At 66.8% G+C, this 21,102-nt stretch overlaps 1 protein-coding gene across 17 annotated transcripts in view; it reads right to left on the reverse strand.

Annotated features, from left to right (window-relative positions):
- Positions 1-21,102, reverse strand: part of KIF1A (kinesin family member 1A) — a 68,081-nt gene that overhangs the window by 14,509 nt on the left and 32,470 nt on the right. For 10 of the 17 annotated variants that reach the window (XM_036253833.1, XM_036253832.1, XM_036253830.1 and 7 more), the window contains 19 exons: positions 20,252-20,331; positions 19,666-19,772; positions 18,742-18,825; positions 18,178-18,358; positions 18,015-18,087; positions 17,468-17,561; positions 16,693-16,841; positions 16,199-16,377; positions 13,232-13,369; positions 8,005-8,123; positions 5,518-5,603; positions 4,789-4,924; positions 4,443-4,614; positions 4,270-4,360; positions 2,966-3,084; positions 2,785-2,840; positions 1,984-2,092; positions 1,517-1,583; positions 1,337-1,421 (listed from right to left, as the gene is read on the reverse strand). In XM_036253833.1, the coding sequence (XP_036109726.1) occupies positions 1,337-1,421; positions 1,517-1,583; positions 1,984-2,092; positions 2,785-2,840; positions 2,966-3,084; positions 4,270-4,360; positions 4,443-4,614; positions 4,789-4,924; positions 5,518-5,603; positions 8,005-8,123; positions 13,232-13,369; positions 16,199-16,377; positions 16,693-16,841; positions 17,468-17,561; positions 18,015-18,087; positions 18,178-18,358; positions 18,742-18,825; positions 19,666-19,772; positions 20,252-20,331 (2,125 nt within the window). Of the gene's footprint in view, positions 1-1,336; positions 1,422-1,516; positions 1,584-1,983; positions 2,093-2,784; positions 2,841-2,965; positions 3,085-4,269; positions 4,361-4,442; positions 4,615-4,788; positions 4,925-5,517; positions 5,604-8,004; positions 8,124-12,290; positions 12,540-13,231; positions 13,370-16,198; positions 16,378-16,692; positions 16,842-17,467; positions 17,562-18,014; positions 18,088-18,177; positions 18,359-18,741; positions 18,826-19,665; positions 19,773-20,251; positions 20,332-21,102 lie in introns of all 17 variants that reach the window. The other 7 variants (XM_036253822.1, XM_036253821.1, XM_036253818.1 and 4 more) reach the window with 1 other exon arrangement.

Genomic DNA, 21,102 nt, shown 5'->3' on the forward strand with positions numbered 1-21,102 from the left:
AGGCCCGAGTCACTCCCAAAAGGGCGGTGGGGACGCTGGGCAGCTGCTCACGCCTCTGCGTGGGCCGGAGCTCCTGGACTGAGGGCTGCCGGGGAACCAGCCCCGTGTGGCCGCCAGAGCACCTGTGGTGGGCAGGGCGGCCGAGCAGGTCTGCACCGGTGCCGCCACAGGTCAAGGCACGGTCCTGCCGGCTTTCCTCCCGAAGCCCAAGTTCTGAGCCCCGCCCCCCCAACAGATTCCTGTCACTCAACCCGAAAACACAGGCCTTCCCACCTGTCAGAGCAGCAAACTGTAGCAAGATGAGAAGGACACAATGTTCCCTCGTCTCGTTACGTTAAGAATGAAGGGAAGGACCCAGACAGAGCCATCAATGCTCCTGGAGCCCCCTACGCTGTCCCCGCGGGCACTCGGGTGGGCCCCGTCTGTAGCAGGTGCCGGGCCCAGAGGCGGGTCCCCTCCCGCTCTGGCAGTGACCAGGAAACGGACCCCTCTGCTTCTTCGAGGACGTCCCATCCCCGCTGCCGTACCCTCCGCACGCCCCAGGGACACAGCCAGACACGCCCAGGGCGGGGCTCCCAGGGGAGCCTCCCGCTGAGCACATACGGGTGGGCAGTCCCCCGGGTGGGCAGTCTGTGTCCTGGCATGAAAACCGGAAAGACATGGTCTTTACAGGTCAGCAAAGGAAACATCCCTGGTGGACAGAGTTCACAGGGTGACGTCACGGGAGACACCCGGCCAAGACCCTGGAGGAACTGAGCGGTGCCCCAAAGCGTATGCTGCGCTCCCGCCCCCAGCACGCGGGGCGTGACCCTCCTGGAAGCAGAGACCCTCTCTGGCAGCTGTAATCAGTCGAGGGGCAGTGATGTGGGAGTACGGCCCAGATGTAACCCACTGTGTTCTTCTAAGAAGAGGCCACGTGAAGTCGGAGGGCTGGAACACTGGGGCCACGAGCCACAGAGCACCAAGGGCTCCCCACAAACCACTGGAACCGACAAGGGGCCAGCAGAAGAGGGAGCATGGCCCCCTGCCGACCCCTCTGTCTCAGACTTGGCCTTCAGAGCCGTAGATAGAGATTCCTGTTGTGTTCAGCTGCCTGGTGCGTGGCACCCTGTTAGGCAGCCCTAGCAAACTAGCGCAGTGACAGGCATCTGCAATCATCACTGTGGCCCGCGCTCTCCTTTCTAGGTGAGAGATGGAGGCACAGAGAGGTTAAGTGACTTGGCCATGGACACACAGCAGCAACAAGGGCAGAGCTGTGGTTAGAGCTCAGGCACTGGGCCTCGGTGGGTGGGTCCTCGTTCTTCCCCGCAAGGCAGAGCCCACCCGCCTCGCTCACCCACGACCAGCTCGCGCACTTCCTTCCAGCGGATGTGGCTGCCCGTCTCATGCAGCAGCGTCACGGTTATCCGTCTCTGGATGCCCTGTCAGGCGCCAGGAGAGAGGACCGGGTCAGGGGGCCAGGGGCCTGGGGGGCAGGGGAGGGGCACGGGCCGGCTGGGCAGGGAGGGGGTCGCACCTGGTGGAGCAGGAAGGTCCCCATGCACGGCATGCCGCCGCGGTGGTCCACCACTGCCGGGATGTAGCTGGAGAGGGAGAGGGTGTGAGGCTGGGGGCTGCCCTCCTCCCCGCCCGCCCACAGCAGTCACAGGCCCGGGGAGAGGAAGGAGGGAGCCCGGGAAAAAGTCAGCTCCCCGATGGGCGTCTCGGTTCAGAGTCATCGGGGCAAGGAGCCCACCACGTGCACCTCCACCTGTCCCAGCCCTGGGGACCCCAGCCCCATGGACCTGCCCCCCCGAACCCCAGCCCCGCCCCCCTGCCTCCCCGGGCCCCAGCCCCGCGGACCCCCCCCCCCGGGCCCCAGCCCCGCGGACCCCCCCCCCCCGGCCCCAGCCCCGCGGACCCCCCCCCCCGGCCCCAGCCCCACGGACCACCCCCCCCCAGGCCCAGCCCCGCAGACACCCCCCCCCCCCCCCCGGGACGCACTCGCCGTCGGCCTCCAGCTCGCAGATGGCGAAGTGCACCAGCAGGTCGTACTTGCAGTGCCGGGGCCCGGGGCAGGACCGCGTCAACGTGCTGAGCTTGGTGGCGGGCACTGGGCGGGACAGGAGAGGCACACGCGGATGGGAGCCGGGCCCGCCACGCTGGGCCTTGCTCCAGGAGGGCGCCAGGGTGGGGGCGCCTCAGAGGCAGCGAGGGCACCTCGCTCCAAGAAAACCACCGGTGCCCCCAACACCGTGTCTCAGGACCCACCCAGTCTGGGCACAGTCCGGCCTCAGCAGCCACCCCCTGGCTCAAGATCAGATGTGACCGCACAGCCCGGACCCTGGAAGGGAGGCTGGTGGCCTGAGATGCCACGAAACAGCAGCAGCGGGAGCCACGCTTGCCCAAGGCCCCCGGCCCCGGGGACCCCTGCTCCACCACCCGCTGGCCTCAGCCTGCGATGCCTGTCCAGGCACCTCGCTCCAGCACAGACCAGTCCTGCCCTCAGGCCCTCGGGCCGTCTGCTCATGCCCAGCTCCTGACAGAGGCTCAGATGGCCCCCAGGCCCCTCTGCCCCCACACCCCTGCTGTCTGCTCCAGGAGCCCCAGGGCACGGGGAAGCACCCCCAACGCCACCCGGCTGCTCTGTGCCTGCTGAGAGGGGAGGGTGCCCAGGACGGAGCCCTCCCTGCGTGGGGACCTGTGAGGCTGTGGGTGCAGAGTGGCCTGGCCTGGGGGCAATGATGCAGCATGAGGGCCTGACCACGCGGGCACCTGAGGGCGGACTTCCAGGAGCCGGCCTACCTGGCTTGGACAGCGGCATGACACGTGGGAAATGACGGCGCGAGGGTCTCAGGGGGCTGTGGAGGGAGGAGCCCCGTCGTGAGGCTGGCGCCCCAGGGGCTTGCGCTGAAGCACGGAGGCCCCCTCCCCCCACAGGCCCGCGGACCCGCCGGAGGCCCACGGCCTTGGGACCAGGCGGCACCTGAGCACATCCTTGCAGAGGGGCGGGAAGGGGTGCTGCTGGTAGTGGCCGAAGACCTCGAACACGATGGGCTGGCTCTTGATGTACTCGACAAAGGACTTGGTCACCTCCACCGCGATCTGGGGGTCAGGGCGGGCGGTCAGAGGGGGGCCCTGCCTCAGGGGAGGGCCGGGCACCCTGGGCCAAGGTCCTCGCCAAGGTCCTCCCCACCCTGCCCCTCCTGCACCCACCTGATCCACAGACCACCAGGTGGCTGGCCTTTGGCCTGTCTCCCAGGACAGATGGGCCACAGGGTTTGGCTGCCCTTTCAGAACACAGGGCTCGACAAGGTGACCAAGGCCAGGGTGCCTTGGGGTCTGGCCTGACCCTTCTGGGCCCTCACTCACCCACCAAGAGGCACAGGTTGAACTGTGCCCCCCTGCACCCCCGCCCCCTGCTCACAGGTTGAAATCCTAACCCCAGCACCTGTATCTAGAGACGGGGTCTACAGGGAGGTCATCAGATCAGAGTGAGGACCTGCGTGTGGCCCTGACCCCGTGGGACCCTTGTCCCCATGGGAGGGGGACAGGAAGAGGGAAGACCCCCAGGACAAGGGAGATGATGGCCTTGCACTCGCCTCGGGGACAGATGGCCGCGGACAGGCCTCAGGACAGCCCTGCGCACACCCTGACACGAGCTCCTCCAGACCTGGGAGGTGCCAACCGAGGGCCGTCCAGGCCGTGGGCAGCCAGGTGCCCACGTTCCCAGCTGAGAGGCCTCTCACACACGCTGTCACTCGAGGGTCAGGCGGGCCAGTCCGCAGGGCCTCTGATCACAGGCCTCTGTGGCCACTCCGGCCACACGCCCACAGACGGGCAGCCCAGGGTCCGACTCCCAGCCTGGCTCTCGAGTCCTGGCAGCTCTCTTAGGGCCGCAGGGAGCCCCCCACACCGCCTGGTTAACCCTGCGCCCGCCCTGGAAACCCCCGCTCTCCTGACAGCCTGGCGTGGATGCTCCCCTGCCTGGCGCTCTCTAGGGGGTGCCCGGCACCCCACACCCTGCCCCCCCACAGGCGGCTGCCCCCCCACAGCACGGCCCGTCCACCCGACACTTCACGTTCCTGTCTGCTCCCGGCTCCTTCGGGGACCTCGCAGGACTCCCTGCCCCACCCCCGTCTTGAACCCACCGAGGGCCCAGAGCCCAGCAGCGGTCCACTCGTCTGCCCGGGCCGAGTCCAGCACACGCTGGGGCCAGGCAAGGAGAAAGGACCATGCAGAGACTGGGCAAGGCGTTTCAGGGGGGCAACCGTGGGGGGGAGGACCTACGTTCTGGACATGGTAGAAGCCGAGCGGGGGGCCCCTCCCGGTGTTCTTCAGGGGCTCAGTGGAGAAGGCCTCGTCGTGGCGATGGATGAAGCTGCAAGAGGGAGGAGACGGGGTCAGGGGCCAGGCCTGGCTCAGCGCCCGCCCGCCCGCCCGCCCGCCGGGCTGAGGCTCACTTGAACTGGCAGAAGATGTCGGCGTACTCAGCGGAGATGCTGGACGCCTGCAGGACGGTCACGCGGAAGGTGAAGGTGCTGCCCAGGCGCAGGTGGTCCAGGGCGGCATCCAGGGGCCCCTCGGGGGCGGTCTTCTCGGGACTGTCCAGAAGGAGGCCTTCCGGAGGCAGGGCTGCAGGGGCCAAGGGACAGCCCGATGGCGGGACCCGGGGTCAGGCCTGGTGTCTGCACATCCTCCCCCAGGGACCAGGCATGAGGGGCCCTGCTCCTGACCCCCTGGGCCAGGGTGGGCAGTGGAGGGACCCCCAGACTATGAGGCCAGGGCCTGGGCAGCCCAGTGACCCACCTGAGCAGGTGTTGTTGTTGACCTCGTCGGCGGAGGGCCCCACGTCAGCGCCCTGGCCCTGGCCCTCCACGATGCGCAGCTCCTCCTGGGAGGTCCCGGAGCGCGACATCCCCCCGGGGCAGGACTCCGACTGGAACTGTGGGCGGGGACCAGAGTCGGAGACAGCGGGCTCAGGCGAGGCCCCCACAGCCCAGGGGATGGAGGACTGAGCTTCTGGAGCCGGGCAGTGACTTCAGGGCCCCCTCCAGACCCGCCCCTGGCGGGCAAGTGCCCCCTCCCTCAGCCTGTTCTCAGGCTGGCCTGGCCACGCTGACCCCAGAGGAAAGGCCTCAGTGCTGCCTCGTCCAGGGTCCCCTTCAGCCCCTCGTCCCCACGGCAGGATGCAGGAAGCTCTCTGCTGGGCCCTCAGGACACCACCAGCCTCCCAGTGCCCCTCCGCCCCATGCCTTCACCTTTGCCCTTTGCCCCTCCTGTGCGCCCCCAACATTGGCAAACCTTCTGAGAGGGGGACTGTGGGGCAGGCACACTGCCCAGGCTCAAGGTGCTGGGCATGGGGGGTCGGACGGGAAGACGGGGGGTCGGACGGGAAGACGGGGGGTCGGACAGGAAGACGGGGGGTCGGACAGGAAGATGGGCGGCCAGTGCAGGGGCATGGGGGGTCGGACGGGAAGATGGGCGGCCGGTGCAGGGGGTGGGACAGACCGAGGAGAGGAGCCACCTGCCCAGTACCTTCTCAAAATGCTGGTCGTCGAAGGAGATCCTGGCCGTTCCTGACTGGCGGACGCCCGAGCCGTAGTCAGGAGCCTCCTCGTCAGCTGCAGCGGGACGGAGCAGATGGTCAGGGCCCCGCCAAGCCAGGCCGAGCTGCTGGTGGGGAGGGCACGAGCCAGGCCCAGCTCTGAACCCCGAGCCCAGCGCTGACGGCCACGGCTGCCAGGCGGCCAGGGCACTGTCCTGGGCACGCTGACCCCAGCCTGACCACCCAGGCCCAGAGGTGGCACATCATCAGCTCGGCTTTGATGGGACACGACTCCACCCGGAAAAGACAGCCTTACACCCCCCTGCCCCCCTCCGACGCCACAGCAGAACCCGGGTTCCTGGCCTTCCCTCCACCTCACAGGGCAGCGCCCGCCCTGCCAGGTCCCCCTGGCTTCACCGTGGAATCCACCCGTCCCTCTGCACCACCCCTGCAGGGCCACCAATCACCTGCCTGGACACAGCGCCCCACACCCCCACACCCCCTTCCCACAGTGGCTCGTGGTTTCCCGCTGCGCTTGGGACAGAATCCAAACTCTTTTCCTGAAGGACCTGAGCCCCAACTTCAGCCACTCTGGTGAGACGTCACCCCGGGAGAACTTGCACATTGGGGGTTCTGCCCCTCTGTTCAGGGGCCTGTCGGGGTGCTAACAGCCTGAGGGCCTGCAGTTCTGTCCTGCCTTTGCCCAGACCAGCCCGGGCTGGCACACAGCGGGCTCAGGGCTCGGTGCGGACACCCGAGGAGCTGGGCTCCGCTGTAGCTGGGGTGGGACAGGTGTGACTTCTGTGACCACTGAGGTAGGGCTTCCTGTTTGCTTGTTTCTAAGTTCCTTCTCCTCCTCCGTGGCCACCGCACAGAGACTGGCAGGTGTGGCCCAAATAGAGGCGGTGTCCCCTGAAAAGCAGCCTGTGCAGTGGCGCCCCGCTGAGCTGGGACAGTGGTCAGGACGGATGAGGAAGAGCCACAGACTGCAGAGACCGGGTCCCCCCAGGGGTGAGGGTGGACCGATGCTCCCAGCACCCCTGTCCTCTGCCCCCCCAGTGCTGTCCTGGCTCCCACCCCAGGCTCCCCCTTCTCGGCAGGGTCCGGGGGGGCTCACATCTCAGTGACATGGCTGGGAGGGGCTGCAAAGAGCTTCTGGGGGTGCCCTGGCCAGTTTTGCTCAGTGGTCAGAGCGTCGGCCCATGAGCCAGAGTGTCCCGGGCTAGGTTCCCGCTACGGGCACGTGCCTCGGTTGCAGTGTGTCCCCGAGCCTGGCTGGGGTGGTGTGGGCGGCAGCCACTCGATGTGTCTCTCTCACATCGATGTTTCTCTCTCTCTCTTCCTCCTGCTCTATCTGAGGATGAATGCAAAAGTGTACTTCGGTGAGGATTTAAAAAAAGCTTCTGGGAGTTACGGGCAGCAGAGTCCCCGGGGTGGGGCCAAACCCTGGTAGGACGGGGCGGCCGAGCCTGAGGAGGAGGTCCAGGGAGGGGCGGGCAGGGAGGGAGGACGGCCCGACAGCAGAGCACCAGCCCTGGGCCCAGGCAGCCTCTCCTCTGCCTCTGGAGTGATCTTCCCACCCCTGTCCGCCCAGCTGGCCACAGGGGAGCAAGGCTGGGGCCCTGGGCCCGGGAGGGGCGGTGAGAGCAGCTGGCTCTCCGGAGGGGTGACCGCAGAGGGAGGGTGCATGGCGGGGGGACATGGGGGTGACCGTGGAGGGAGGGTGCACGGCCGGGGGACATGGGGGTGACCGCGGAGGGAGGGTGCACGGCGGGGGGACATGGGGGTGACCGCGGAGGGAGGGTGCATGGCGGGGGGACATGGGGGTGACCGCGGAGGGAGGGTGCACGGCGGGAGGACAGAGGGGTGACCGCGGAGGGAGGGTGCACGGTGGGGGGACAGAGGGGTGACCGCGGAGGGAGGGTGCATGGCCGGGGGGAGAGAGGGGTGACCGCGGAGGGAGGGTGCACGGCGGGGGCACAGAGGGGTGACCGCGGAGGGAGGGTGCACTGCCGGGGGACATGGGGGTGACCACGGAGGGAGGGTGCACGGCCGGGGGACAGAGGGGTGACCGCGGAGGGAGGGTGCACGGCCGGGGGACAGAGGGGTGACCGCGGAGGGAGGGTGCACGGCGGGGGACAGAGGGGTGACTGCGGAGGGAGGCTGAGGGCTGCCTGGGCAGGTGGGCAGCCAGTCCCGGGCCCTCGAGACAGCAGCGCTGAGCTGGGGGAGGCTCTGGCTGGGCTGCCTGGGGAGCGGGAAGGAGGTCCCAAGCCAGGTGGCCCCAGAGAGCCCAGGGCCCGTCACCCTGGGAGAGTCGGGACACCAGAGCCAGGAGCTGAGCCGAGTCCCCGAGGGGCCAGGGGCAGGACAGAAACAGCGCCGGCAGGCGGGGGCTGGCTGCACGGACCAGTGCACCCCGAGGAGGCCGCCCCCCTGGGCCTCCAGCTGGAGGGGGGCAGCCGCGGCCCACGCACCTGAGGTGGCCTGGACTGCCACGCGCAGAAAGCCCTTCACCTCGCCCTTCTCGCTGACGATGGCCACGCGGTGCACCAGGGGCACCGGGTACAGCAGGTTGCTCAGGTACACGAAGGCCCTGGGAAGACAGGCTGGGTCAGGGCCGGCGCGGCCCGCGGCGGGCGGCTCAGCACACGACACGCGAAGCCAGGAGCGCAGGGAGCTGGCAGCAGGGCAGAGCGGGCGGTGCAGCGGAGGGAGGCGTGTGCGGGAGCGGAGGGTGCTCAGGGGCTGGCACAGGGACGCACGGTGCGGGCGACACCTGCTGACTGGCAAGAAAGCAGCTGAGGAGGGTCCAGCCTGCTTCAAGGAGGAGGACCTGGGGACCCAGCCACACCGAGCTCCAACGCCAGTGCCCCAGCTGGCCACCGACACCACCCGCTGTCCAGTGGCCCGACGCTTGTGGGCCCAGGGGCTGGAACATGGCTCACGAGTCCTTCTGAGCCCCTTCCTGGGGCACAGCGGGTGGGAGATCCGTGGCGTCAGCCAAGAGCAGGCACCAGCCCCAGCCCAGTGCCCCAGACACCCCACAGGGCTGCCTGCTGTGCCCCGCCAGCCGCCCAGCCACCCAGAGCACCGAGCCCTGGCAGTGCCCAGCTGGTGCCAGGCCAGAGGCGGCATCACCTGTGGTGCCACAGGCCCTGAGCTCATCGATGTGCAGGGGCACGTGGGCAGCCAGAGGCAGCCAGGACCCTGTGGGGTGGGCAGGCTGACGTGGGGCAAATCTCCCCACTGTTCAGGGGCACCCTGGTACGGGCAGGCCCCGTGTGAGCCCCTGGGATTCCTGGGGGAGGGGCAGGATTTGGACACAGGAGGGAGGGAGGGAGGGAGGGAGGTCGGTCTTAGGAAGGAGGTGCATGGAGGGAGATGAGGGAGGCCAGTGGGGAAGGTGGGGACAAAGGCTGGGGCAACAGGGTGTGGGAGGGGCGAGACGGGGGAGAGAAGGTCAGAGCCCGATAGCCAGTGGGCGCTGGGCCCGGGCACACGGCCAAGGGCGAGCAGGGCACAGTGGGGAGGGGGCCCCACGCAGAACTGCTCTCTGTGAGATCCAGGACACCCCTCTGGGCCCTGCCTGACTCCGGTCCTGGCGCCCCCCTCAACGGGGGCTCCTAATCCTGACCTCCCCGCCCCCGCTGGCCCTCCCCCATCAGGCCAAACGCCAGTCCTGGCTGCTCCGGTCTGTCAAGCCCATCACTCCCAGGGCTCTGAGTCCTTCGGCGGGTCCGTCACCCTCCTGCTCCCCCCGTGGCCCCCAGAGCGCCCGAGGAGGCTTGGGGTGCCGGTCAGACCCCACCCGCAATGACGCACAATCGCCTCACTGCATCCCCAGCCCGGCTGCCCCGCCCCCATGCCAGCCACACGGGCCCTCAGTCCATCCCTGGCCCTGGTCAGGAGGGGAGACTGAGGCCCAAAGGGTGGGAGCCCTGGGGCACCTAGCAGGCAGGGGCCGAATGAGGCGGGCACCTGCCTCGGCCTGGGGGCGGGTGGCCTTCACCTGGAGAACCAGGGCTCCTGCCAAGGGCAGCTGCTCGAAACTGGGGGTGAGTGAGGGGAGCTGCCATGAAATGAGCAGAGTCATGAGGCCCGGAAGGGGAAGTGGAGGAGCCCGGGACAAGGCTGGGGCACAGGTGCACACCCCACTCTGCCCTCCCCAGCTGGGCCCCACCACACTGGAGACAGCTAAGGGGCCCAAGCAGGACAGCCCCAAGCTGCAGGGCCCCCACGCCAGCACCCAGCTTTCCAGCCCCACCCTCCCCCACAAGGCAATGCCCCGGGGCAGGGCCACTGCAGGGAGGTCCTGAGGGGACTCCCCGGGGCCCCTGGCACACAAGGAGGGGTCACACTTTTCTCTGTAGGGAACCCACATGAGGACCCTCAGGGAGGGTGGACGACTCCGCTGTGGGTTAGGTCAGGGCTGTCCAGGGAGAACCAGGATCGGGCCCAGGGCTCGGATCACCCCCGTGGCGGCCTGAGCTCGCCAGGGACCAGCCCTGGGACCTTTGCTCTTCACGCACCCGGGCGGTGGGCGCTCCCGCGTCTCTGGGTTCTAAGATGCCCATTCTTGACGTCCCAGCATCGGCACGGGCTGGCATGGCCAGTGGCACACCTCAGGCTGCATCTTCCTTTCTTAGGGGTGCACTACGGGCGGGACCCACAGATCCGCTGCCACGGTGCTTCCTGGCTCCTCCCTCCTCCTAAGCCCAGTCCGCCTGGTGAAGGGCACGTCCAGCCAGAAGGGACCCTGGGGCCCAGGAGCCACTGCACGCTGGGGTCAAAGACCTCACTCCGTCCAGAGCCACTGACCCCACTGACCGATAGCACCGGGACAGGGAGGGGCAGGGCCCACGGCGCAGAAACGACCTGACGTTAGCATTGGCCACAGGGATGAGAGCACACCCAGGCCCTTCCAGGGCAGGGCAGGGTTGGGGGGCTGCCCAGACACGGAGTGGTTCTCAGCCTCTCAGCAGAGATCTGGACCGAGAGGCCGGGGACGCGGAGTACACCTGGCTGAGGGTTTGGCCTCGCCGGCCCGGCAGCAGAGTGCACGTGAGCAGGTCAGCGTTCTCCCACTGAGTCCTGGACACTTCCCGTGGGCACCGGGCCCCCCTTCCTCTGTGCGGCTCCCCTGCCCCCAACTCCTGAAAGGGGTGGTCTGGGCAGAAAGAATTAGAGGGGGAAACCCTTCCTCTGCCTGGTCGGCCCCCCCATTCACCCAGCACCCCCGACTGCCAGCAGGAGAGGCCCCCAGGGCAGACCCTGGCCAGGAGCCCTGGCTCAAAACGCAGGGGCCCCAGGCGGGGGCCTGCCCGGGCAGGCGCGCGCACCTTGAAGCAGGCTGAACCCCCCGGGGAGGAGGCGCAGACAGAGCCAGAGCCGTGGCGGGGGAGGAGGCAGCGCTGACCACGAGGTTGGTGAGGCGCAGAGAGGCATGCTGGGCCGGGACAGCCTTTCCGAAGGGAGACGAGAGTGGGAGCCCCAATTTTGCTGAAGCTTTGGAGAGCCAGCAGCTACCAGAAAGAGTGAGGAAACCCCCGCCGGGTCCTCTCGGGCCCGGGCTGCACGGCTGCTGAGCGGGCGAAGCCGATTCTTGCCAAACAGGGGGGTCAGGACGGCCCCAAGGCCCCTCAGAGCCCGCCAGGCAGGCCGCCCTCACGGCTTTGCTCGGGCGCTTGCTTCCTCATCTCAGACCACGGGGGTGTCGGAAGGACCCAGCTCTTTCTGGCTGACTGCAAGAACCCACACCCCGTTTCTCCGGTGTCCTCGCTCCCCAAGCCTCCCTGTCACCTGAGTGACGCCCTAGTGGCTGGAGTTTCTGAGGTGCCAGCTCCCTCTCTGGCCACAGGCTCAGGGCATCTCAGGGCCAGAGGGCCCCACCTCGCTCCAGCAGGGACCCCGATAGGAATAAATCCAGGACATGCGCCCAGGGCAACCAGCCTCCCTCTGAAAAGATCGGCCCCCGGGACTCCCAGGGTGAACCCCGTTATCCGAGGCCACCGCGGCCCGTAGCCCTCAGCGCTGGCGCTCGAGGCCAAGACTCCCCAAACCTCCAGGGGCCTAGCCCGTCTCGAACTCCAGCATCGGCTGCCGTGGGAACGGCCTCCCCGCTTCAGGTCTCAACCGGTCAGTCCAGCGGCATCTCCCTCGGAGGCTTCTGGGTCCTCCACCCGCCAGGCTTCCCCTCCCGGTCACAAACACCCTCATGCGCCACGACCCGCGGGGCCTCCACTCCGCCTCCCGGAGGTGCCGGGCCACCGCATCTCAGCCGTGACGGCCCAGGTCAGGAGGACAGACAGTCCCACCTCACACGGAGCCCGGCAGAGGGGGAAGGGCCCCAGGGCCCAGGGAGGCCCTGCCCTGCCCTGCCACAGCCTCCTCCAGCTCTGCCCCTTGGCCCCAGAGGCCCCGTCTTCAGAAAGACCGTGGAGGATGGAAAGCTGCCTGAACTAGGGGGAGTCTGACCCCAGGACCACGGGACGTTGAGGGTGGCCTGGACCCGGTTTTCTAGATGTCCCCTGTGGGGGGCCCTGCATAAGGACTTTCCTGGGGCCCCGCGGCCCCTCCCGGGCTCTAGGGCCTCTGCCGAGCGGGCGGCGGGGCCAGGCGGCCAGCAGCCCGAGCGCCCTCGGAGGCCAGCCCTCAGCTCGCTGGCCCGGGCCACGCCCTGGCGCCGGCCGGATTGTGCCCACAGCAGTGCTGAGCAAAAGAGCTGGTTCCTTCCCAGCATGCTGTCCTCCACCTCACCAACCTTCCTACTAAACTGAACAGGGGGGGCCGGTCGTAAAACGGGTCCCGGCCGTCACACAGCGCGCGCTCCGGAAAGACGTCGTCCTCCAGGTCCTCCTCCTCCTCCTCCTCCCCCAGGCTCTGCTCCTCAGCAGGCTCGGTGGCGCTGGAGTCGGGGCTCGAGGAGGTGGGGGAGGGGGTGAGAGCGGCCATGCGTGTGCTCATGCACGTGTTCAGAAGAGGGTAGCTGCTGCAGCCAGAGGCGACTGAGCTGAGGTTAGTGGGACAAGACAGAGAGAAGTTACCACCAGCCCCACGCGGGCCGCGCGGGCGGGGCTTCCGGTCCAACCCAAACCACACACACAGACCACCACGGACACGGCCTTAAAGGACGCGACCAGAAGGGCACCCCGTCCCGGGCTCAGAAGGAAGCTGCATGTGTGGTTCGTGGAAGGTTCCGGAAGGTCCTGGAGGTACCTGCGGTGTGATCCCGGACTGGCGTGGCTGAGGTCGTGTACAGACCTCATGGGCTTAGCCACGCGGAAGCCTCTGGACACCATGTCCTGTCCTTGGGGTGCAGGGCGGGCGCAGACCCCAGACCAGGAGGCCAGGGAAAGGGGGCTCTGTGTCCCCACTCACATCCCACGGCCACCAGGTGACCCAGGAAGTCGGACTAAGCCTCACACATTCACACACGTGCACACCTGTGACCTGGTGGCCGTGCCCCGTGGCGGGTGTGGTGGCAACGATGAGAACCCTCTGTGGTCCCTTAAATGACAGGCCCGAGGTCAGACCACAAGGACGAGGGTGGAGAAGTCAGGACAGGAGCAGGCATCTCGCTGGCTCCTCGGGTGGGGCCAGGGCCCCGTGGGGTCCTGCCAGGGGAGGGGCCAGCCCCTGCCCACTGCCCTCTGCCCTCACTCGCACTCTCTCTCTCAGCCCGGGGGGGAGGGAGGCGCCCACCTGCCCACCAGCCGGAACCAGGGAAACCGGTCGTAGAAGGGATCTCCGCCAGTCACCACGTTGTCACAGTCCTCGATGATGCTGGAGGGCACCTCGGCCGCCCGGTCGTACATCTCCCGCATCAGGTCCAGACGCTGCCTGCAGGGGTGCAGAGGTCAGCGTGGGCCCCAGTGGGCACAGCGAGGCTCGGACCGCCCTGCCTGCTCAGGGTCCTGAGGCCCGAGCTGGTCCTCCGAACCAGGTCCCTGTGAGCAGAGGACTTCCAGTGACACACACAAGGTCACCACTGACTCCTCCCGACCCTAGCCAGGTGACAGGCAGCACGTGGTTCAAGCAAGACGCTGGACCAGCCGCGGGAGGGGGCCCAGAGCGGGGCAGCGAAGGGGAAGAACTCCGGAGGAGCCAGCATGGGGAGCTCGGGATCCCCCAGGAACGAGGGGCGACTTGGTGATCGGGTGCAGAAAACGATGCTTTAGAAATTATTTCCCCAACACAGACAACATTGCTTGGGGGGGGCCGTGATGGGGAGGAGGGTCAAAGGGGGAAAAGGAGAAACATCTGTAACAAAAATAATTATTTTCCTTAAAGTATAAACACACACAAAATAAGTAAATAAATAAACATTATTTCCCCAGAAACCCCACAAGTTGAGGGAGAAAGAAGATGCGATCATTTCCCTCCGGGGCTCAGGGATGACATGAACGACTGAAGAATGGACACTGGTCCCAAAGCCAGACAGCAGCCCCAGGAGGTGAGGGCGTGAGTGTGTCTGCGGGAATGTGTGTGCGAGTGTGTGTGCATGAGTGTGACCGGGATCAGTGTGCGTGTATGTGTGTGTGAGTGTATGAGTGTGACCGGGATCAGTGTGCGTGTATGTGTGTGTGTGTGTGTGAGTGTGGGATCAGTGTGCGTGTGTGACTGGGATCAGTGTGCGTGTATGTGTGTGTGTGTGTGTGAGTGTGGGATCAGTGTGTGTGTGTGTGTGACCGGGATCAGTATGCGTGTGTGTGTGACCAGGGATCAGTGTGTGTGTGTGTGTGTGTGTGTGTGACCGGGATCAGTGTGTGTGTGTGTGTGTGTGTGTGAGTGTGGGATCAGTGTGTGTGTGTGTGTGACCGGGATCAGTGTGTGTGTGTGTGTGTGTGTGTGTGACCAGGGATCAGTGTGTGTGTGTGTGTGAGTGTGACTGGGATCAGTGTGTATGTGTGTGTGTGTGTGTGTGACCAGGGATCAGTGTGTGTGTGTGTGTGTGTGACCAGGATCAGTGTGTGTGTGTGTGTGTGTGTGTGTGTGACCGGGATCAGTGTGTGTGTGTGTGTGTGTGTGTGTGTGTGTGAGTATGACCGGGATCAGTGTGTATGTGTGTGTGTGTGTGTGTGACCAGGATCAGAGTGTGTGTGTGTGACCGGGATCAGTATGCGTGTGTGTGTGTGTGTGTGTGTGTGAATGTGTGACCAGGGATCAGTGTGTGTGTGTGTGTGTGACCGGGATCAGTGTGTGTGTGTGTGTGTGTGTGTGACTGGGATCAGTGTGTGTGTGAGTATGACCGGGATCAGTGTGTGTGTGTGCGTGTGCGTGTGTGTGAGTGTGACCGGGATCAGTGTGTGTGTGTGTGTGTGTGACCGGGGATCAGTGTGTGTGTGTGTGTGTGTGTGTGTGTGAATGTGTGACCAGTGTGTGTGTGTGACCGGGATCAGTGTGTGTGTGTGTGTGTGTGTGTGACCGGGGATCAGTGTGTGTGTGTGTGTGTGACCGGGATCAGTGTGTGTGTGTGTGTGTGTGTGTGTGAATGTGTGACCAGTGTGTGTGTGTGACCGGGATCAGTGTGTGTGTGTGTGTGTGTGTGACCAGGGATCAGTGTGTGTGTGTGTGTGTGACCGGGATCAGTGTGTGTGTGTGTGTGTGTGTGTGACCAGGGATCAGTGTGTGTGTGTGTGTGTGACCAGGGATCAGTGTGTGTGTGTGTGTGTGACCGGGGATCAGTGTGTGTGTGTGTGTGTGTGTGACCAGGGATCAGTGTGTGTGTGTGTGTGTGACCAGGGATCAGTGTGTGTGTGTGTGTGTGACCGGGGATCAGTGTGTGTGTGTGTGTGTGTGACCAGGATCAGTGTGTGAGTGTGACTGGGATCAGTGTGTGTGTGTGTGTGTGTGTGACCGGGATCAGTGTGTGTGTGTGACCGGGATCAGTGTGTGCATGGGTGTGAATGAACCACACAAGGAAGGAAGGTGTGTGAGTGTATAAATATGAGTGAGTGTGAGGTGGCCTGTGTGCTGTATCAATTCTAGTTTTCATTCTTCATGTTTCATGATGTTCTGACATCTTTGGGGTCTTGCTAGCTGGGGGCACGCCCTCCCATGGCCCAGCCGACTTTCAGACATCAACACCTTGGGGGTGAGTTTCACACACACGCCAACCACCCCCTTACCTGACACCCCCCAGCCAGTGCCCCTGCCCTCCATCACCCCAGTACCAGGCAACCAAGGCAGCTCTGTGCCCAAAGCCCACCCATTATCCTAACGGGCCTGTCCCAGCCGTCCACCCTGCCCGGCCTCTCCCTCGCTCCTGGCCCACCCGCGCCCTGAGCTCCCCTCTGGCCCTGTGCTCGGCCTTCAGTGGCACTGACCAGTCATGTCTCTAAGTCACCTGCATCGACTGGGGGCTGGGCACCGTCCCAGGGAGTGTACAGGGCTGCAGGAGGTGGACCCGTGCAGCCCAGCAGCCCCCCCGCCTCTCAGGCCCCCCCTACGCCCCCCTCCCTGCAGGAAGACAGACCGAACGGCCCACTGCTCCGGTGGAGGGAAAACACCGGCCCTGGATGAGGCTGGGTCCTATTCACTTTATGCTTCTGATTTTAAAGAGATGGAGACAGGAGAAGGACCTGCATGGACGGGTGTCCCCGTGGAACTGTCACCCCTCCCTTTCAGAGGCGCCCCGCCCAGCGCCCTCCTCAGCGCCACCCGCCACACCTGAGCTTCTCCAGCGTCCAGTAGTGGGTGGCCCCGTTCTTCTGGTCCTGCACCTCCACAGCCACGATGGTGCGGGGGAAGGGGCGTGTCTCCCGGTCCTTGGCAGCCTCTGGGGGCAGCAGGTCCGGCGGCAGGGGGGAGTAGAGCGTGTCCGTGAGGAGGACAAACTGGAACTGAACCTGTGGCAGGTGCAGGATGACCCCCCGTCAGCCCCTTGGTGGATGAGACCCAGGGCCCCCAAAGGACTTCCTTCCCACCTCCCAAGATGCCGGCTGCTCAGGGGACCCTTCCAGCCTGCCCTGGAGGGGCGCTATGCCTGCCCACCTGCCCACCCACTGAGCAGGGAGCACGCGCCACCTCCGTCATTGCTGGCCTCCCTCCTGCTGCCCCCCTTCCAGGGGCCCAGGCCGGGCAGACCCCTCCCCACCCCCAGGAGCAGGAGCCGTGTCAGGCGCCGCGGTGAGCAGCGGGCACCTCCCCACCGCTGGGCCCACCTTCTTCTTGAGCTCCACGCTGATGGCGTTGGCCTCCTTGAGGAAGATGGCGTTGCCCCAGAGCAGGTCCCGCAGCGACGTGAACTGGTACCACCTCCATTTCCGGAAGGCCCACAGGGCCAGCTCGCACTCCCTCTCCGTCCACGGGACTGTGGGGAGAGGCCGAGGGTCACGGCACCTGCGTGTGGGCCAGCGGGGGCGGGACAGCCCTGCACACCTTCCCTGCGGGCGCACACGCTGTCCCCAGGGACCGGCCCTGCGCCCAGGCTCCACCCCTCTCCCAGTGACCCCTCCCCCCAGAGCCGGGCCTGCGGGGCTCAGTCCTCCTTCGGTCCATGAGACCCAGAGACCAGAGGCCAAGATGGATGTGGACCCCATGGCCACCCCTGGGCCCCACGGTCCCACAGCAGTGTCGGCAGCTCACGGGCCCCTCGAGTAAACGACTAGAAATGGAGTCCCAAGGGGCAGAGCCGAGTGGCCTCATCCTGGGGGAGCACCAGCCTCCGCTGACAAGGGGTGAGCGGACAGGGTGCCGGCCCATGCTCCCCACGGCCAGGCTGCCGCCTCCAGAGCCACAGGTGTGCACACGCGTGTGCGTGACTGTGGGCTGCTTTCTTGTTGCAGCACAGTCTCCCCGAATCCTGCCTCCCAGGGACAGGCCTCTTCCCAAGGGACCCCAGGACAAAGAAGCCAACCAGCTGACCCCAGGGAGTGGCCTGGGGGCTGCATTTCTAGGAGACCCCTCCCTAGCCTGAGGCCCAGGCCCTGCCCTCACCTTCGTCCTCCGGCTCCTCCTCCTCTTCGTTCACCTCTGGGAAGTACCTGGACTCCATCTGCTTCTGCAGGGCCTCCAGCTTGCTCTCGTAGTCCTAACACAGAAGCAGGGCTGTGGGCCCTGGGCCTGCCCAGTGCGGACCCGGCCACAGCAATGGCCCAAGGCAGCTGAGACGAGGGGGTTTGCAAAGCCGGGACTCAGCTCACCCCACCCAGGTGTGGTGTGGGGCCTGGGGGCCTGGGGGTGAGGGGCCTGGAGGCCTGGGGGCCTCAGGGGAGGGGGCCCTGGAGGTCTGAGGACCTGGGGGTGAGGGGCCTGGAGGCCTGGGGACCTCTGAAGTGGGGGTCTGGAGGTCTGGGGGAGAAGGGTCTGGAGGCCTGGGGGTCTCGGGTGTGTGGGGCCTGGAGGCCTGGGGGCCTTGGGGGTGAGGGGCCTGGAGGCCTGGGGGTGAGGGGCCTGGAGGCCTGGGGACCTCTGAAGTGGGGGCCTGGAGGCCTGGGGGTCTCGGGGGAGAGGGGCCTGGAGGCTGGGGTGGGGGCCGCCTCACCAGCCTCTGCTGCTCCAGTAGGTAGGTGGCCTCCTCCCTCTCCCTGCGGTACTGGTCCTCGAGCTCCTGCAGCCTGCGAGGGCGGGAGGGCGAGCGGGGTGTCACGGGGACCGGGGGTGGCGCCGCGGGCGCTGCGGGCCGGGGAGGGTCCCGGCGGCCTCACCTCTGCTCCATCTCCTGCTTCATGTCGATGCCCTGCTTCTCCAGCAGCTCGCGCTGCGCGAAGGCCCAGTCCACGGGCTCCGAGGGCGTCTCCGCACAGGGCGTGCGCTCCCGCTCCTGCCGCGCCTGCTCGGGGTGGTTGAACCGGAACACGTGGCTCTTCCCCATGATGATGCGGTTTCCTGGGGGAGAGGCCGGTCACGGGGCCGCCCTGGGGGCCTCAGGGTGATGGCGGCGGGAGGATGAGGGCAGCAGGACCTTCCTCCAGCGGGGCTCTCCGCATCGCCACCCCAGGACCACCCCAGGGTCCTCAGCTCCGTGGAACTCCTCCCGTGGCCAGGACCTCACTGGGCTCCTCACTGGCCCCAAATCCACCCCCTTGACCCCCCCTTTCGCGGCCAGGGATGTCTGCAAAGTCCCGTCCTGGGCCTTCCCCGCGGCCCCTCCTTTCCATGGCGCCACCCCCCTGCCAGCCTCTCCTCCTGCCTGGCGCCCCGAACGCCCACAGCCCTGGGAGCAGGCTGGCTCCCCAGCAGAGCAGGACGGGGGCCTCTGCCCGGCTTACCCGACCGCAGGATGCTGGGCTCTGTGACTTTCTTGCCATTGACGTAGGTGTCTGCCCCCTGGCAGGGCTCCAGGGTCACCACAGCTGCAGGACAGGTGGGGCACACAGGAGGGCTGTCAGCGGGCGCCACGCCTCCATCTACCTGCAGGGCTCTGCTCACCTGGCGGCCCACGTACCAGCCCCACCACCCTGCTAGCAGCAAAGCACTGGTGGCGCCTTGCTTGGGCCTCAGAGAAGCCAGAGGGGTCCCCTGATTAACAGACGGACAGGGGTGCCGAGAGAGAGGCACACGTGCCCATCAGAGGGCCAGGCCGTGCGGGCCGACCGTCCACCTGTCAAGGTCTCCAGATGGGCACGGGTGGAGAATGGGTATCATGTCCCCAGGGGTCCCAGAGCCCCTGTGGCCGTGTCCACCCACGCAGGCAGGGCGGGGTTAGGGGACAGAGAACCCCGGGAGAGCCAACCGTCCCAACACTGTTGAAGGCCGCCACCCTGAGGCGACCCCGTTATACAGCGGGTTTCAGCCGCTGGTCTGCAGCCCAGAGGCCGGCCGGACACCTGCCCTGAGCGGGTGCTCTAGACATCACCCCGAGACAGGCCACGCGGGCCGGGCCGCGGACAGGCGAGAAGCGCACCGATGGCCACTCCATACACAGTGGGAGCGTGTGGCCCGAAAATAATTCTCCAGCCTCCACCTGGCTCATGCCTCACGGCCGCGTCCTCCGGCCCGGGAACACCCCAAAACGTCCCGGCCTGGGAGAGGGAGCCCAGGGCCCCAGCCCAGCTGCAAAGTGCCTTTCTGACGGAGGGTCTCAGGGCAGACTACGGAGCTGGGAGGTGACCCGCTGGCCCGGGCTGACCGGCAAGCCCCTCAGGCTCCCCACTCGGAGCTCGCAGCACCTGGGGGGTCGACGGTGGCAATACCTTCGCTGCCCCCTCTGGAGTCGCTGCGGAACACACAGTGCTCCTCCTTGATGAAGTGTCCGCTCAGAACGATGTCCTGCCGCCGCTCCCCGTCCTCCCGGCCCACTCTGCGCGGGGGCAGGGGCAAGTGACCACCAGACCAGGGTGCCCGGAATGCCGCCTGCTGGCCCCCTTTCCACTTCCCCTACAGCCTCCAGGGACACCTGGCTGGGTTCTTAGGCACAGAGAACACCCCCAAACGCAGCCAGTCCTGGGAGAGCCACGTGGCCCAGTAGCCAGAAGCATCACCTCCAGGAAGCTGGGCCCTCACCCCACTGCCGCCCCACCTGTGAGCCCACCCCACCTGAGAGCCCCCCACCTGAGAGCCCCCCCACCTGAGAGCCCCCCACCTGTCAGCCCACCCCACCTGAGAGCCCCCCACCTGTCAGCCTACCTCACCTGAGAGCCCCCCACCTGTCAGCCCACCCCACCTGAGAGCCCCCCACCTGTCAGCCCACCCCACCTGATAGCCCGCCCCACCTGTGAGCCCGCCCCACCTGGGGAGCCCCCCCACCTGAGAGCCCCCCACCTGGGGAGTCTGCCCCACCTGGTGAGCCCGTCCTTGATATAGTAGAGGAGACACTCAGACATCAGTGGGTCCTCATTCAGGTTGACAAGATGCGGCGTCTGGGGAGAGAGGAGGGTCACCTGTCTTGCAGGGAGCAGGAGACCAGCACTGGCCGCCCACCTGACCTCTGTCCCCGGGCGCCAGACCACCACCAGCTCTGGGCCTGGCACTGTGGGGACAGTGTCCTTCCAGCCTGGCAGGAAAGGGCTCCCTGAAGAAGAGACTGTGACGGGGACCCCAGAGCCTCGGAGGGGACAGCCAGTCACAGGCTGGGTGGGGCTCGGCCTCGGGACTCGAGGGAGCTGGGCTTCGGGGTGACTAGGAGCCCAGCTCTCAGGACTGAGGGGACGCTTGGCACTGTGGTGGGCCTTTGCATGGGCCGGGCACAGGCTGGGCTCCAGCACTGGCCCTGGACCCCGTCCCACGAGGTCCTGGACACCCAGGAGTGAGGGTTCCAGTGGGTCGTCGAACCAAGGATGACAAGTCTGGCCAAGGAGGCCTTGGGCCCCGGGGGCCGGGAGCAGAGAGACTGTGAAAGTCCCCACCCAGTTCTGAACCGCGCACCGCCCCCCCCGTCCTATCCACAGTCTAGCAAATCGAGGCTCAAGGCCAAGGTGACCACCTCCCACGGTGGCCCCTAAGTACTGCCCTGGGCTCCCTGTCCCACCCTGTCCCCAGGGCAGACCTGCAGGCTCCCCCCACCCTGGGGCCCGGACGCCCTTCTCCGTTTCCTCTGGTGCTCCCGCCCGGGTCCCTCAGCTCAGGAGCCGTGTCCTGGGTAAGGCAGAGGCTGATGTTGCTGCCTTAGTTTCCCCCTGACACCCTGGGGC

This window comes from Molossus molossus, unplaced genomic scaffold (assembly GCF_014108415.1).
Source record: "Molossus molossus isolate mMolMol1 unplaced genomic scaffold, mMolMol1.p scaffold_m16_p_11, whole genome shotgun sequence".
Classification (NCBI taxonomy): domain Eukaryota; kingdom Metazoa; phylum Chordata; class Mammalia; order Chiroptera; family Molossidae; genus Molossus; species Molossus molossus.